The sequence below is a fragment of the Lepidochelys kempii genome, chromosome 6 (genome assembly GCF_965140265.1).
Source record: "Lepidochelys kempii isolate rLepKem1 chromosome 6, rLepKem1.hap2, whole genome shotgun sequence".
Lineage (NCBI taxonomy): Eukaryota > Metazoa > Chordata > Testudines > Cheloniidae > Lepidochelys > Lepidochelys kempii.
In genome coordinates, this window is record NC_133261.1 from 79,475,869 (window position 1) to 79,494,531 (window position 18,663).

The following is an 18,663-nucleotide window of genomic DNA, read 5'->3' on the forward strand; positions in this document are numbered from 1 at the left end:
ACCCTCCTCCTACTTAGGTACTCTTCGTCAGCCATTGTCAGTGGAGTACGATAGGGACCATCACTTGAAGAAAAGGAGGTTACTTACCTGTAACTGGAAGTTCTTTGAGGTATCTGGTTTCTATCTGTATTCATAGAATCATAGAATATCAGGGTTGGAAGGGACCCCAGAAGGTCATCTAGTCCAACCCCCTGCTCAAAGCAGGACCAATTCCCAGTTAAATCATCCCAGCCAGGGCTTTGTCAAGCCTGACCTTAAAAACCTCTAAGGAAGGAGATTCTACCACCTCCCTAGGTAACGCATTCCAGTGTTTCACCACCCTCTTAGTGAAAAAGTTTTTCCTAATATCCAATCTAAACCTCCCCCACTGCAACTTGATTCCACTCTCACCAGCCCTTTTCTGTGATGCAGATTGGTCAATTCGTGGTAGAAAAGGAATTTAAGAAGCAGTTGGTCCGCTCCGCCCTTTATCACCTCAGACACAAGCACAAGGCGAACCAGGGTGCATTTGCGCGCCAACAGACAGTACTTTCAAATTCTTCAACTCTGGATGCATGATGCGCATGTGTAACCTGGTGGAATACAGATAGGGACCACACATCTCAAAGGACCTCTGGTTACAGGTAAGTAACCTCTTCTTTCTCACCCAAGCTTGCACATCTGACAAGTTTCCTCAAATGCACACTGAATTGTCAGAGGGAGAGTATTTGACACCATGCACTTTAAGTGTGGTTCTACCTTAAAAAATTACCGATTTAAAATGGCATTGTGGGTCTCCATGTTTATCAACTCTCAATGACTGCCAGGTTATTTTTATCATATTATAACAACATATTGTTGTTTTCTTTTTTTCTAACTGCCAGCACTGCAAACTCACTCTGGGATCGGAAAGTGAAGCTGAGTTCATTGTTGCACATTACTATTAGCTATAAAGATTCTTCTGGTCAAATTCCGTCCTTATTTACACCTGTGAAGCCCTATTATCTACTAATTCTTTCTTCAGTTACACCATGTAGCTTTACTGAAGGCTAATAGAATTGCACAGCTGTGACTGAGGGCTTAATTTGAAGACCGTGAAGATGCGTTGTCTGAAGGCAGAATTTGGCGTACAAATTCCTTGGTCCTCATCCTTGGCTGTGGTTCTCAGCTCCTGGGATGACTGTACATTAGCCCACTCACACAGCAGAAGTTAGAGCAGCCTGAAGAATCAATAAAGTAGCTGGGAGTTGTAGAGGGAGAGAGAAGTCTGGGCATGCCCCCTTTCTACTGGCCACAGTGAAGGCAGGTAACATTGGAACTTGCTCCACTGGCTGCTGGAGAATGACATTGGGGTTATCCTCTAGGACCCAGATGTGATTGCATAGGGCTGTGTGTACAGGAAGAGCAGTGCAAAGCAATCATAATGTAGCTGAGGATCAGGGTCTTTTTTACAAGTGTTGATTGATGAGAGACACAGCGATCCCACAATGCCATTTTTAGAGTCATTTTTTCATGGTGGAAATATTCTTAAATGATAATTACTCTAGGCCATATATTTATTTAAATAATATGAAATGTGGGGTGTGAGAAACAAATGGGGTTCTGAATATTTAAATTATTTTCTTCATTGAAAATTCTTATCTAGATTAAAAAACAGTTACTCACAGCAACTACTGTAAAATTCCCCTTGACAGTTTGTGAATGTGATTAGCATTACTGTTTTATAATACATTATTGTGTTCATGCCTAGAGGCTCCAGTCAAGTTCGGGTTCCATTGTGTGGGCTGGTGGATCCTAGCTCACCAGAGGCACTGCCCATGTAGCTCCTGGTTGGAGGAGACATCCAACCTCTCCAATTGGCTCAGACTTACTGTTAAAGCCAGAAGGAGGCACAGGAGGTTATCTAAGCAGCTAGGTGTTCCAGATCCTTGCTTCTACTCCCCACGCCGCTATTTCTGACTCTGGCTTTGACCCTGGCTCCAGCTCCAGTTGCTGGTTCCTGACTCCTGCTCCAACCACTATGTGTGACCACCACTGCAGTGATGACTAGGTCTGACCGCCTACATCCCAGTCCTCTACAAGAGCTTACATCCTCTGCATCTGGTTTTAAATTAGATTGTAACAAATAATGAGAAGGGATGAGGGAGAAGGAAATAGGAACACAGAAGTAAGAATGTGAATGTGTGTGTGGTGAGGGTGTGAAAGTATGACAGGGTGTTATTTTGTAGGAGGAGATAAAATAAATGTGGTCATGTGTATGTACGAGAGGGAGGAAAAAAAGCATTGGTGCTGTCTGTTTGTGAAAGAAAGTATGAGTGTGTGTGCGTGAAAGCATGGGGGAATGGCTGAGGCAGGTGTGGATGCAGTGAGAGTGGCAATGTGAATGGAAGAAGCCTTGGGAAGAGAATTAGAGGAATTCATTTGGGAGTGGAAGGAGAAAAATTGTGGATTGGAAAAGAGGATTAGTGAGTGAGTCGGAAGGAGACATTTAGGAAGAGAAGGGAGAAAGGAACACAATGGAAGGTGCGAGAGAGGACAAGACTAAAACAAAGTAGAAGAGAAACTGAAACAATATGGGGAAGGAGAGAGACGACAACACAGAAAAATTAGAGTGAAGGCAAAAAGCTGAATAAGGGAAGAAAACCTATGCCATGGTGTGCAGTAGAAAGAAAGCTTAAATAAATAATTAGAAAAGAAGGGCAAGAAAAATATCTGTGGTTCTTATATGGCCTCCCGTTATCATAGTATCTGAGCACCTCACACTTTCTCCCCCACCAACACCCCAGTGATATAGGGAAATGTTATCTCCACTTTACAGATGGGAGGCAGAGGCACAGAGAGACTAAGTTATCTGTCAAAGTTCACACATGAAGTCTGGGGCAGAACAGGGAATTGAACCTAGATCTCCCTTAACCACTATTCAGTTCTGTGTTTATATTGTAGGACCTGAGCACCAGGCAAGTCCTTCCTAAAACAAATGAATTAAAAGCAAATGAAACAATAAATGTAGGGCCATGGCTGAATGAGGCCGTGTTTTCATTATTTGTGTTTGTTTATGTGGAGAATAATGAAAATACTATTCTATAATCATATTCAACATAGAGCTGGCTAAAATTTTGATTAATGTGAAATTTCAGAGTTTGAAAAAATACTGATAATATTTGTGAGAAATTTTTCATTATGGCTTGTTTTCTGATCAACCACAGAACTGTTAAAAGTTTTAACATTTTGAAAATATGTGGAGAAATGTTCAAAAGAAATATTGTAGATATCCCCCTTTTTAAACCAGTTCTAGTTTAAAATGTTGTTAAAGTGACTGTTTTCTTCAAGAAACGTTAAAATGCCAGGCATAATTGCAAAATGTAAGCCAGCAGTGCCACTCTGAGAAGCACTTCACATGGGGTGGGAAAGCTGGCCTGGGAAGAAAAAATAGGGAGTGAAGTACGGGAGTTAATGAGATGCCACAGAGATGACTGGGTGTTAATCACAGCATTCATCCCTGTGTTTATTATTGAATATTGGTTCTTTCAAGTTACAGAAGGTGATTTTTTTTTTTTGCTAAAAATTAACCACTTTTGTAACCTAATATTTAGAAGAACACAGTACGACACAACCTTAAAATAAAACCAGTATATGATTTCAGTACAAAGGTAGCTAACCAATTGAATTTTCTCATTAGCATTATAATTACGTATTCAGTAGCTCCCATAGTTCTCGGTCCTTATGTTGTTCTCAATGGGAGTCGCTAGGTGCATTCTTGAAAACGTGGCCACTTCTTTTAGATACGTAATGGGAGCTGAGTTCTTTTGAAATCTGGCCCCAGTTGTGGATGCTGAGCTCTTTTGAAACTTTGGCCAGCCATAATAAATGGAATAAAGTAATACTAATTCTAGCAGCATCGCTGCTGTTTTATACAGCCAAAGATTCCTGCTTATTTAAAATGATTTCTTGATTTAAAATATTGATTGATAATTCAGTTCTGTTCTGAAAATCATTCTAGTGTAAATCCATCATAACACAATTGAGTAGAATAGTATAATTTAGTGCAGACTTTGGCCTATTATGTGTAAAAATGATCCTTCATAGACAATGTCTTCAGCTTTCTTCAGGGGACAGCTGTCAATACTGTGGTGTTTAGATGCTGCTTGTAATTATTAGAAGTGGGAGCACTGGCTGATGGGGGTCTGAAAGGACAGGAAACAGGAAGGGAGGGGAAGTTGAGGAGGCTGAGTGAGAGCTACTGAGGGTGCAACAGCAGCTTGGTAAAGAGGTTTCCACTTTAAAAATAAAGTCCTGTTGAAGTTTGTTAGTGCCTTGCCTGGATGTTACAACATTTTGGCAATGAGGATGGATCTTCTGCCTCTGAACACACCTGCACCATTTCTGAAAAGCCCAGGTGAGCCTCCAATTGCTTTTACTGCCAGGATCCAGATGTTTGAGACGTATCTCCTTGCAATCAGTGCTACAGAGATTTCTGAAGTAAGAAAGCGTGCTCTGCTAATCCACTGCCTTGGAGCAGAAGGTCAGCGTATATTTTATACTTTTCCCCTTGCAGATGATAAATACGAGACTGCACTCACTGCATTAAAGAACATTTTTGTGCCAAAAGTGAATGTAGTAGCTAATCGCTACAGATTTCGCCAGCATTAGAAGAAAACAGGGGAGACTATAATGCAGTATATTGCTTCCCTGAGGAGTCTGATTGTAACTTGTGACTTTGGGAATATGGCAGATGAGATGATTAGAGACCAGCTCATTGAGAAAACAAGCATGCTTCATGTAAGAGAACGCTTACTTCTAGAACCACAACTTCCACTAGAAAAAGCAATAACCATTGCTACTCAGATGGAGTCAGCTACAGCTGAAGCCAAAATAATGAGCATGGATACAGAAGGCACAGTCCAGGCTGTGACTCCTTTGCAGAAAAGTTCACTATCGCTGCAGACAAATGATTACAAGAGGAAAACTAATGGAAAACTATCGAATCAGCAAATTCAAAATACAGTAAAAGCATGTCTTCGCTGTGGATCCCCACAGCACCTTGCAAGCTACACAGGATGTCCGGCAAATGTAGCTCAGTGCAATCAATGCAAAAAGATGGGGCATTTTGCTAAAGTGTGTCGCAGCAGCCAGTTCAATCAACAGGTGCATGCAGTTACAATACCAGATGTTACTGTGCTGAGCATGGACAAAATCACTACTGCACATATTCCAGAAACAATAAAGTGCACTGTAAACGTTTCTGCCATACCCTCAGGCAATCACACTCTATTCAGCTAATGTTGGACACTGGCTCAGCAGTATCAATACTACCTGATTCCATCTATTTGCATTACTTTAAAGATGTGCCTCTTACTGAACTCAAACTTCACTTGGTGTGCTATTTGAAAAAACATATTCCAGTACATGGCTGCCTGCCAGGAATAGTTACTTTAGGTGATTGCTGTGTAACTGCAGAATTCTACATTGTCCACAAAGGCACTCCTATCATTGGCAGAGATTTATTGGCTGCTTTAAATCTCAGGGTAGTTAATGGACAAATTGATCTTCCTCAACAAAGCACTCTTGCGGTACACACACCAGTTTCAGCTGGGACCCAACACCAGGTTGAGGAGAAACTCGGCTGTGCTTGTGGGTTTCTGCATAAAGTTAAAATGCAGAGTAATGTAAAGCCTGTACAACAGAAGTTACGGGCGCTTACCATTTTCAGTCAGGGAAGCTGTTTCAGAGGAACTTGGAAAACTTGTTCAAAAGGACATTATTGAAGAGATTAACTCCTCGGAATGGGTTTCACCTATAGTAGTGACACAGAAGAAGGGTGGAGGCATTCGCCTTTGTGTGGACTTAAGGGAGCCAAATAAAGCTATTGTGATTGACAGCCATCCTCTTCCTCACACAGAAGAAGTATTTGCAGAACTCTGTGGAGCAAAGATGTTTTCTACTCTTGATTTGCAGAGCACGTACTACCAGGTTATGTTGCATGAAGATAGCAGAGACCTCACAGAATTTATTATACATGAGGGACTATTTCATTTTAAACGTGTTCCATACGGTCTTGCATCTGCCCCAGGTGCCTTCAAAAAAATGATGTAATTGATTCTGAAGAATCAACATGGAGATCAGTGCTATCTGGATGATATTATCGTGTTTGGAAATAGTTCTGAGGAACATGACAATAACCTGCAGTCTGTACTAAACTGCATCAGCAAAGCAGGCCTCAAGCTCAATAGGTCCAAATGCAAATTTAGACAAACTGAACTCTCCTTTCTGGGGCATACAATTTCACAGGCTGGACTAAAACCTGATCCAGATCATATCCTGGCAATTTCAGATGCTCTTCCTCCAACAGATTTGCAAACCTTACATTCCTTCTTGGGTCTTACCTCCTGGTATGCAAAATTCATTCCCAATTATGCTTCTGTCATTGAACCGTTATGAGAATTACTACAGAGAAGTTCAACCTCAGTGTGGACAACAGATGCACAAGATAGTTTCGAAACAGTGAAAGACTTGATTGTGCGTAGTCCAGTACTTGCACTGTTCAGTCCTGCATTGCCCACTACTGATGCTTCTGATTATGGACTTGGGGCTGTCCTCACACACTTCATGAGGACAACACAGAGAGGACTGTTGCATTTGTTTCAAGGATGCTAAGTAATGCTGAGAGAAAATATTCTACAGTCGAAAAAGAAGCACTTGCTTGTGTCTGGGCTACAGAAAAATGGAGAACTTACCTGTGGAGCCACACGTTCAAGTTGCGCACAGACCACAGCCCTTTGACAACATTGCTCACCACGAAAGGACTGGGAAGAGCAGGTTATCATCTGCAAGACTATTCTCTTTCAATTATGAATTGGAATATAGGCCTGGAAACCAAAATGTGGTAGCTGATTGCCTTTCTCGCCTGCCTTTGCCTTCACCAGATGGTCCATCGGAGGATGAGGATGTAGTAGTTGCGTTTATTACAAGCACTCTTATTGCAGTTACAAGAGAACAATTTCAAGCTGCTTGTTCAGCGTGTCCAATTTAACAAAAACTACAGGAATTTCTGACAAAGAGATGGCCCAGTAACCCTAAAATCCTTGACCCAGTTTTGCTGCCTTATTTTAGAGTTCGGGATGAACTTTCTTTGCTTGATGGCTGTGTGCTACGAGGTACACATTGGCTACTTGTGCCAGAAGAATTACAGGCAAAACTCATACACCTGGCACACGATACTCATCAAGGAATTGTCAGAACCATACGACGACTACGGGATCTGTATTGGTGGCCAGGGATGGACTCTCAAACTGAAGCACTTATAAAATCCTGTGTCACTTGCCAAATGCATGATAAGACATCAGTGACATGTATCCCTCCATTATAGCCTTTTCCTCTTCCTGAATCTGCATGGGAAAAAGTGGTGATTGACATTGTAGGACCCTTTGATACTGCTCCAAGTGAGTGCCGTTATGCCATCACTTTAATAGACTATTTCAGTAAATGGCCTGGGGTAGCGTTTACATCGCAAATCTCTTCTGCTACAGTAAGTAAGTTCCTCTCTTCAGTTTTTAGCAGGGAAGGTAACCCCAAAGAACCGGTTTCAGATAATGGTAGTCAATTTACTTCCCTGGAGTTTGAAACTTTTCTATCAGAGGGGAACATTTTACACAGAAGGTCATCCCTATATTATCCTCAAGCCAATGGGGAAATCGAACAGTTTAACAGAAGTTTGAAAGAGAGTTTGCAAACCGCTAAACTGGAAGGGCAATTGTGGATAGCCTTCACTACTGATTTCTTGCAAGCATACCGGGCTACACGACATGCCACAATGCAAATATCACCTGCAGAGTTACTGCATGGGAAACAGATGAATACTAAACTGAACGTTGCTGGATTGTTAAAGGCATGACCTGATGCCCCAGCCAAGGATGATGTGAGAAAAACAGTTGAACAGAACAAAGCAAAGTATAAGGCTTTCACAGACAAGCGGCGGGGTGCTAAGGAACCAAAGTTTGAGTGTGGTTCCTTTGTTAGAATACGAAAACCTGGAATTTTATGCAAAGGGGACCATAAATTCACAGCTCCTCTTAAAATCATAGAGAAGAAGGGACCTTACGCCTATCGATTTTCTGATGGGCGGGTATGGAATGCTTATCTTGCACCTGCCTATACACCAAGAGGAGATTATGCCAACACCCAGTCTACATTGGATGACTTCACAGTAGTATCAACACAAGAAGACGTTGCACTGGAACCGGGGCTTGTGAGACAGCCTGTCAGACCCAGATGACCACCTGTCTGGACTAGAGACTATGTTATGTAGTATCTACAGTGTTTTCAGTGTAATATTTCTGCCAACAGTATAGTGTCTTGTTCCATATTCGTTCCTGTGGTTAGAACAACAATGTTTATTTTAATTGGGAGAGTTTCTTAAGAGAGGAGGGAATGTGGTGTTTAGATGCTGCTTGTAATTATTAGAACTGGGAGCACTGGCTGTTGGGGGTCTGAAAGGACAGGAAACAGGAAGGCGGGGCGGGGGAGAGTTGAGGCAGCTGAGTGAGAGCTACCGAGGGTACAGCAGCAGCTTGGTAAAGAGGTTTCCACTTTAAAAATAAAATCCTGTTGAAGTTTGTTAGTACTTTGCCTGGTTGTTACAACAAATATACAATGCAAGAATAACATGCATTGATGGTCTAACGGAGGTCCACTGAAATGTATGGGAGTCTTTCCATTGACTTTAATGGATGCTGGATTAGGTTCTACATATGACAAAAAACATCTAAAGTAGCATTAATACTTCTTTGTAATCAAGATATCATTCTGAAAATAGCAGTGTGGGTTTTTTAAAAGATTTTAGAGAATGCTGGGGTCACAGTATTTCATTTAGCCATTAAAAGACCTACAGGGTTTTTAATCCCTGTACATTTTGCCATCCAACTACTTTAATATTAGTTCCATTATTGTTTTTATTTGATTCACCCTCCTTTTTATAGCTTTATTAATGAATATTTTTCATATTATTCAGCACTTTGACATCTCATCCCAACTAGATTCAGAAAGTACAGTAAAACATACCAAGTTAGTTGAACTCCCAGACCAAAATTAGGTTTGATTTGAGCAAAGTTCAGGCTCAGTCTTATTTTATCTGAATATGTTTGCCAATCCCCTTCATTAGTCACCGGCTACATTCATTCAACTATAATCACTTTCAGATCGAGATAATTCTGAGGTTCAAGCTGAAAAAAACTGGAAGAAAGAACTATTTAGAGTAATTTTAAAGTGGAGCCAGAGTGTCATGCATCTCTCTCTCTCTTTCTCACTCTTCCTGCCCCATACCCAACCATGTGACCCTTTCTTTCTGGCCAGAACCTTTCTTTGTGTTCTCAAATATTAAGTATCTCTTCTTTCTGACTGAATATAGCTAGGAATAGTCAAGTGATTACCGAGGGCATTATTAAGTATTACATTTTTATTCTTTTTTTTGCTGTGTTTACGTGTTCCACTTGCATCTTGTCAGCTCTTATCCTTACTATTAACACATTAGGCCAAATTCAGATTTGAGTCTAAGAGAGTAACTTTTCTTTTCCCCTTCAAAGTGTGTTAAAACAACACAGATGCATGAATACACTCTTTAACTTACTGCTTCTTTCAGACTATTGTAATTTAGATTGACTTATACTCAGTTACCAAGATGTAATTTACATCACCTGATACATCACCTCAGGATTCTGCCCACTGTGTGGTGAGGAGTCAGAGAAATTTCAAATAGCATGCTAACTGTTCTGTGTTCAACAATTTGGGATGAAATGTTTTTCACCAAAAAAAAAAGGACTTTCTGCAAAAATGGTTTTAACTGGTAGGAGTATAGCGTCTCCAAAATGAGGACAAGTCTCAGTTTTGTAGTTTTTCTTTTTCTATGCTTGAAGGCTCCATTCATTCATGAGCAAAAGATCAAATATCCTCTACTTTGTTTTTATTTTATTTATATTATCCTCGTGCCTACGGGGTCTATGACTCCACTCTGCTAGGTGATGTACAAACATGGAACAAAAAGATGTTCTCTGCCCCAAGGGACTTGCAGTGCATAAGACAAGAGACAACAGATGGATATAGACAGATGGCGGAGTACTAGTAAATGAGACAATATTGGTCAGCATGATAGGCAGTGGTCTCAGCACACCAACAGCCTAACCGTTGTCAAGTTTTTTGTAGGCATCATGGCAAAGGAGAGTTTTGAGGCAGGATTTGAAGGTGGATAATGAGGTAGCTTTACATAGAGCTTCTTCTATTCAGGAAAAAAAAGAGGGTTGTTATTTCAATGCTCATTAAGACCTTTTCTATATTCGTTTGTGGAACACCTTGTTATAAAGCCTGATGTGAAGATTTGTCTTTTATACTTCTTTTCAAAAGCTGAATTTGAAGTAGTCACTGGACTGCCGCAGTGAATTTAAAATGCTTCTCTGTTCCTCTCCTACTGTATAAAGAAAAGGAGGACTTGTGGCACCTTAGAGACTAACCAATTTATTAGAGCATAAGCCTTCGTGAGCTACAGCTCACTTCCTCAGATGCATGCATCTGAGGAAGTGAGCTGTAGCTCACGAAGGCTTATGCTCTAATAAATTGGTTAGTCTCTAAGGTGCCACAAGTCCTCCTTTTCTTTTTGCGAATCCAGACTAACACGGCTGTTACTCTGAAACCTCCTACTGTATACTGTATAACTGACTGTATAAGTGATATCTTATTTCAAACAGGAAATGGAGACATGAGGCTGAATCTAAGATTAATAAAAATGCTGCTTTATGAGTGACCCAGCAGAGCTTATCAAGATGGAGGATGGCACTTCTTCAAAAGACTGTAGCACTGTGAGACACTAAGACATATGTACCAGAGGTCAATGATCCTGATCTTGCTCCCTCAGATCAATGGTTGGTAGTTGGCAGAATTAAAAATAAATACTATAGGAGGAAGCCAGGCCATGATATTCAAATATTTCCACTATATAGAAAGTAATTTCTTTTTGTAGTCGGGTACAACAAAAGGTCAGGTACCTACTCTAAAAGTAAAAGATGACAAGAGTATTATGTAGGACAAATGGTGAATGTATTAAAAATAATTACTACTCCTTTCCTCTGCATTGATGCAGATCTTGTATTACATTTTGTAATTTATATGAGGTGAGAAACTAAGGTTTCAAATCAATTAGAAATTTCTTTTGGAGCAACATGTCCATCTAGAGTAAAACTTTTGCATTATACAGAAATTGATGCCAAGATTGCAAGTTGAGAGGCTACACTGTATTTTCTATTAATTCATAAATTTATTAGTTGATGGTGCAGTGAAAAGTTAAAGCTTTTTAACAGAGTGTAACAAAGATCTTGTTAGATTTTAATTTGCCTGTAGTTTGCATGATTTTAACTAATCTGTCTTAAATGCCTTAAACCTAACCTATCACTGTTTGGTCAATTTAGCCAGCATTTAATTTTATTATTATTTACTTTTTTATTCTTCTTAGCACATGTGCAATGTGGCTGAGGTGGCACATGAACAGGATTTGTCACCAAATTTTTATTTTACTATTTAAATGCATTTTATTAGATCAAGTTTGTAAGAAAGATAAATATAAAGAGTGTATAAACTTTTGTTTTATTTTATTTATTTTTAAATGCAGGAAAGTTTTATCCAAGACAAGAAATTTTGTTAATCTGGAGTTATGATAGAGAGTAGATATTGGTAATTTAAGGGTAAAAATCATTGTAATTTTCCCAAAACTAGTATGCAAATCCAAGAAATTCAGATGAATCTGAAGGTTAAAATTAAAGAAAAAACAAGTATAGAACAAATTTAGATGTGGATCAAAAGCTAAACATTAAATCTAATTTTAATTTTGTTTCTTGTATTGGCTCTACTCAGAATTTGCCAATTTTTGTGTAGCAAACTGTTTCAAAATCAATAAATAAAAAGTTGACACTTCCCTCTCCCCTGAAAAAGAAAACAGACAACGTGATATGGACAGATTTCAGCCACAGCCCAATTTAATATACTTCCTTTAAAATCCATTAACAAAAAAAACACTAGATAGAAAATTCGGGCATAAAAATTACTAAATTAAAATTTCACCTTGGAAGGTGGTAATTGTGTAGAGAAGAACATAATACCTCACGGAGGTGACTTTGGGATCAAGTTAGTAAGTTACCTGGGAGGTGCTCACATGCTACATTGGTGGGGGCCCTATAATTTGATACATGGATACCTAGGGGACTGTACCCTGCCTTTGCTGGGGAATAGACTCATTTACCTTCCCCACCAAAAAAAAAAAAGGTTTAAAGCCTTCTTTCTGACTTCATATAAACATAGATTTTGCTGTTTTGTGCAATTTAATTATCCTATTTAAAAAAAAAAAAAAGTCCTTACTCATGTACAAAATTAGTGACTGTCCTGACCATGCGTAACAAGTGTTTGTACTTGTATTTACTATTACAGGTCCATTTTTAATTGCAGATTCAGAGTGCAGGTATACTACCCATTCTACTATTTTGTCTCAGCAGAGAGGCCAAAGATTAAATTAGCCTGGAGACTGAACTCCAGAGTTCTTCCAGAACAGGATTGAGGCATATTGGCAGAGTGACTTCATGGGAGCTTGCACTGCTGCTGCCTATGCCCATACCTGTTGTGTGAGTAACTACTGCACTTCAGTCACCAGGGCTATTGGTCACATACCTTTCAGAAACAATACATTTACTTGTAAATCTGTATTATTAATAAAAAACATTTTAACTGCACCTGGATGGATTTTAATCTGTGGATTAAAAATATATATTTTTAAAGGAAGAAAAGCAATGTGCATGAATATAGAAATGTTTGTCACCTAAAAGAGCAGAAGGAAAATTCATGGATGGAGTGAAATGTACTGTGGTGTGAGCATTATGTGTCTTTCAGGATTAATTTATTTAGTGTACCTCATTGTGCCTAAGTTTTGTCCCCAGTGCCTCCATGGAAAATCAAGTTGAGAATAAGTGGCTGGGCCTCTCTTCCCCCTCAGCCAGAGATAGACTGCCCCAGAAAGAAGACAGGAATATATAACTAGGAATATGCAGTGGTGTGAACATTTCCAGAATGTTAGGTTTCCCAATATGAATGTCACTTGATTATGACTATCAGCCTATTCCCCCATTCTTTCTGTTAACTAAACAGGAATAAGCAGACGTACAATCCTAATGGGAAAAAAATACAAATTTGCTTATTTTGAAAGAAAAAAATTGTTTTTAAATTACAATTTTATATAGGAAAAAAACAAAACAAAGCAACTAGTTAACCCATGCAGTAACTTTTCTATATGGATTTTTGGCCTTGTACCCAAGGAAAACTATTGTTTCTAAATATCTAATAAGAAATTTACAGTCCAGCAGGAACTGGACAGTGATATCATGGATGGAGCAAGGGAGAAGGGTCTCAAAGAGTGTGGCAATTAGAGCCAGTTGGTGAGAGTTAGACTGGCAGGGAGTAAGTTGGTCAGAAACTGTTCAGGCAGGGAGTCTCTGAGAAAAAAAACTGCACTGTTGCAGATGGAAATATGTGCTAAATACAGTGAACTGTTTGTTTAAAATTTTTGTTGCCCTGCCAATCCTTTTGAATGAACAAGAACTGTTTAGCATAGAATCCTGTGAGGGCTAAAATGACACAGAGATCAAGACAGAACTAAGTTCTGAACACTGTGACTACACCATCATCTTTAATGAACTTGTGCAGGTGTCCTGGTGCCGGGTCACTAATTCATAATTTCAAGAATTCCCTGAATATGCATTTGCAAATATGATCTTTGATCAAATCAATTCTAAAAGAGTCATTAAATCAGCACTCTTAACTCTCTCATAATTTCCACATGAAATTACTATTTGGGGCTGATGTTATATATCATTGTAAACTGATGCTTCAAAACTGGCTGGGCTAAAGGATTCTCCATAGCCCTGGAAAACTTCTATGGCCATGATAGGACCTGAGAGAGAAGATGGTCTTGAGTCTAAGACAATGGATAAAGGATATCTAGGTTCAGTTCCCAGATCTGCTGCAGACTTCCTGTGCAACCTTGGGCAAGTCACTTAATCATGATGTCTCACTTCTCCATTTGTCAAATGAAAATAATATTTCCTTCCTCCCACCCTAGAAGTCTACTGGCCTATCTCCCCCAGGAAGGATTAATCCCATGCCCAGAGTCTGTTCTGGCTCTTCCTTTAGGACACAGTTTTATTCTTCAGAAATAAAACTCCCAAAGTAACACAAAGTTATTCCTCTGACCAAATCAGGCTGAAGAAGCTCATAAATCTTCCCCTTGCTTCTCTTCCCCTGCTCTAGGGCCAGTCACAGGAGCCAACTTCCTTCCTGCGGCTCTCCTCCTCCACTGAGCTCTTCACAGCAATCACCTGCCCCATTCCCAGCTGGGTCTGAAAACCGGGCTGACTGGCCCTTGGCCCTTAAAGGGCAAACCACCTGTTACACATCTCTGAGCGTCTCAATAGATAAGACAGTTATTCTCTTTGAAAGTAGAACTGTCTCTGTCTATACAGCACCTAACACACTAGATGCTAATCTAATGTAAATAATAGTAATAAATGATATCCGAGAAACCAGTTTCAATACATGGGCATATCCTTGTCAGGTTTTTTTAGTTAGAAAGTAGGAAAGGTATATTAATTTAAAAGAGTGTGTCTGAGGAGGAGAATGTCCCTCCATTTCTTCTCTTCTCTTCTCTAGGCTCCTCTGAGTTCCACAGGTCCTTCCATCAGTTGCTGCACTTGAGGGACTGGAAAGAGTGTGTGAGAGGGAGACTAGAGGGGTTAGCACTGAATGTTCTTCCCTCTACTTAGCACCACCTAAGTGGAAGGAGTGCTGCAGTATCTGTTCCAATATCAGTGCTACCTCCTTTCCAGGTGGTAATGATGCCATATGAGTGAGTGAGTAGGACTGGTAGTTGCTGACCAAAGGCCGGAGCATGGGAGATGCTTGCCCATAAAATCCCTGAATCATTAACTTCAAAAGTTTGATGGTGTGTAGTGAATGAACCGAAAACGCCACGTGTGGATCAACAAGGCTAAAAACAAATATATATTAGTGGTTGCCTCATTCTCTGAACACCATCCAGCCTGCACACTGAATGAGACAGAGGTCCTGCAGAAAATGTAGTATGTGATTGTATAATTAAACACTACATTGTAAAATATACATACAAACGTTTAGCATTGAGGTTGTGAGGGAAGACTTAACTTTGAGAATTCTTGACTTCTGAGTACTCCATCTTGCATCTTTAACATTCTTCTAGGCTTAGTTTTTTAGTATGTCTATAATAATGCAGGGATTCTCCTAAAGGTATGTTCCTGAATATGTGACTGGAAGGAACTCCCATAGCTTCCAAGTTCTAAAGCCATTAAACTGTCTTGTCACTAGGTAGTGCGTGTCTGCCTTTTGCTGAGGACATGACAGGTGCCTCTACTGTCTCTCATTACTAGTGCCTTTTTCATCACAGATGACAGAGGCGCTCCTTTAAACTACTGTCACCATCTTGCAATGGATCCCTCTAGCTTCATTTGGTATCTTCAGTATCTTTCCCTCTGACAATATTTTTGTCAAGTTATTTCTGGAATTGTATCCTCACTGATGTATCAGCTGCAAGGTTTTAAGTTTCTAATTATGCTGCCTTGATCTACTGAGCTAGATACTCTCTCAGACTTACTGTATGTATGTTGTGTTTTACTGCTTTCATGTTGTTTGTTTTCATTTTTACAAAATGGCTGAGAAACAGTGTCTTTAAGTTGTGCCCACAGTATGAGATATCTTTCACAGATGGACTGGATTGATGTTTGCAGTGTCTCAAGGTAGACTATGACTTGGCTTGCCATGGAAACTGCACCCAAATGTTGCCATGAGCTATCAAGTCCTGGAATGAGTTCTTTGGTGTCCTGTCAGCCTTCTCAGGCATTTCTTCCAAGTTTATTTAGAAATACTCAAAACTAAACTTCTGATGATTTAGACTTGAATGCTTCAGCTCGACATCCGATTCCATCACCCTTTGTTAGGAAGGGGTAATAGTCTCTGCATTTGGAACTAGCCATATGGTCACACATAGTCAAATACATGAAACCATTTGTCACTTAGTCTGAACTTTGGCAACCTCACCTGTGAAGTATTGGAGATGGTCTCTTAAGTGATTATGGTATGGGATAAGGATTCAAGAGATCAAGGTCCATTTCCCAGATCTGTCATTGACTTCCTTTGAGATCATGGGCAAGGCAATTAATCTCTTTGTGCCTCAGTTCCCTATCTGTAAAATCATAATACTTCCTTTGCTTGCCTTGTCTGTTTAGATTGTGAGCATTTTAGGTCAATGATTCTCTCTAAATATTTGTACAATGGGAACCGATCTCTAATGGGCTTTCTAAGAACTGCTATAATATAAATAATAATAATAATAATACATGCAGTGTCCCCTGATGGGTGTGATATAACATTGAGATCAGCTGCCTCTGGGTTTTTCTCACATACACTCATGCAAGGAACTGGATGAACTGTTTCTAATGAATAATTAGTTCAACAAATTTGGGATAAATATAAAAGGCTAAGTAGCAAAACTCCTCTCAAGCTCTCTGGTTCAGTCCAGATCTTCAGAGCAAACCTCTAGAATTCCATCCCAGATTCCTAAGTGGTAAATTGAGTCACTTGGTGAGCAGTCTGTCATCCTTTCTCACTCTTTTTTCCAAAAGACAGATGGCTTACCCACTGATAGCACAACAAAACCAAAAGGGTGTTTTAAAAAGAGAGAGAGACTGAAAAAGCACTCCAGATCCTCATCTTCTACAAGTTCCATCTCTTCCCTCTAAGAAAAACTCTCAGCTTCAGAGCCCCAAGCCAGAAAAATAAGACAGATTCTTTCCCTAAGAAGAGGAAGGTGTTTGCATCCATTGAAATCCAACCAGAAAAGGAGAATGAGCAGGTTAAAACAATAGGTAGTTATCCCACAAACAAAAACCTCAAACAGAATTTTTCATCTGCTTCATTCCTCCTTCGAAGAAGCCATTATACAGGAGGAGGAGTCCCCTGACAGAGGTAAAGGTATGTTTTCCACATGAGAGGGAGCATTTGAAGCCAATGAGAAATCAGTGATTACAGTATACTTCCAATTACCCAAGTAGCACTGGAGACACAGATTTGATTCGAATAATTGGGAGTTTGGATAATGAAGAAGGCAGGAGCCTTTCAGCAGTGGGTAGTCTACCCCCACAGCTGGGGGCTAATTATTTGCCTCCCGTGACAGCAGGGCTGCAGAGGGCTCCCTGTTCTGCAGCAGGAGCCATTCAGCATCCGAGGGGCTTCCCCCATGCCCAGGGACGACTCCTCCTCTCAATCCTGGCCAGGGATCTCTGCTCTATTAGCTGAACCTCTGCATTATCCAAATCCTTTGTCCCCAAGTATGAGATACACAGGAGACAAGGAAGGGATTCAGATAATGCAGAAGTTCAGATAATAGGGTTTCAGCTAAATGGAAGTGTGACGTTACCCAGGGTACAATCTGGACCATTGAACAGCTGTGTCCCCTTAATTCTCCAGCCTTTTATACTCCAGCCTTTTACACTGTCAGAACACCACTACTAGCCTGTTCACAGAGTCTTCAGACTGCAAATTCGTTCTCTGCTAAATACATGAGCACTCTGACCAGTCACTCATGAATTACATACAGGGCGACACCCAGAAATGTGTGTCTTGTATTGTCCAGTACACTACTGAATAATGCAAACTCATAGAAAGTCTCTCATTTCATCAAAGGAAAATGATATATGCACCAGCCTTGTTATTCCAAATGGAGTTTGCAAAAAGATAGTTTTTAAGTGATTACAAGTGATGATGCAAGTTAATACATGAACTTAAGTGAGCTTAAGTGAATTTAAAAGCAAAGGTTTTGTCTCACCAAACTCTTGTAAATTTCACAGGCTGAGTCTCTTTTCAGCCTGGAACCACTCCCCCTTTGAGAGTTGTTGATGTAATGAGCAAAGAGATGGGAAGAGGAGAGGTGAAATGGAGGGCACTGTCTCTCTCTTGTACCACCCTCCCCTCTTTATGGATTAACCCCAACTGGGATGCAGGTGACAAGTAGTCTCTGGCAGATATGAGGGTTGAACCATCTCTGTGATGAAATGTAAATTTTTTGTTTACACTTTCCCATTGCTGAAGAATTGCTGCTTAAGCTGGTGATAGTTCTTTAAAACCTAGCTGGGGTGCTCGCGTGGCTTTGTCTCCGAAAAACTGGTTTGTGGGTGTTACCCAGAATTACAGTATATTTAAGTAACAATCATACACATATTTTACCAGAACCATAATGTTTGTCAGGTTATGCCATTTCAGCAGATTATGCCACCTCACAAAGCATACTTTTGCACAAAATATGTCAGTCTTGTAAAAGTGGTGAACATAATAGTATAGACTGTCACAGGGGATACACTGTGCTACATTGGGTGTGTTAGAACTTGCAGAGCTGGAACCTGGGACCCTGGAGTGACACTACCACATCCCAGTGGGAAGCTTAGGGGTCCCGTGGGAGGACCCTGAGGGGCTGGGGTGAGCAGGAAGTGCTGCCCAGCAGGGCCTGAGTGGCAGTCCCTCACAGCCCACTGATTGGTTGGTATCAGTACTTAAACCAAGAAGTCGTGAAAGGGAACT

The 18,663-nt window shown here is 40.2% G+C and overlaps 1 protein-coding gene across 4 annotated transcripts in view; it reads left to right on the forward strand.

Annotated features, from left to right (window-relative positions):
- DPH6 (diphthamine biosynthesis 6) overlaps nt 1-18,663 on the forward strand; it is a 376,150-nt gene that overhangs the window by 215,867 nt on the left and 141,620 nt on the right. The window contains exon 13 of one of the 4 annotated variants that reach the window (XM_073348883.1): nt 412-619. The exons of 2 other annotated variants lie outside the window; for them this stretch is intronic. In XM_073348883.1, coding sequence (XP_073204984.1) covers nt 412-558 — 147 coding nt within the window. In that variant the 3' untranslated portion in view covers nt 559-619. Of the gene's footprint in view, nt 1-411; nt 620-10,712; nt 11,235-18,663 lie in introns of those variants that run through there. One more of the 4 variants, XM_073348885.1, reaches the window with a different exon arrangement.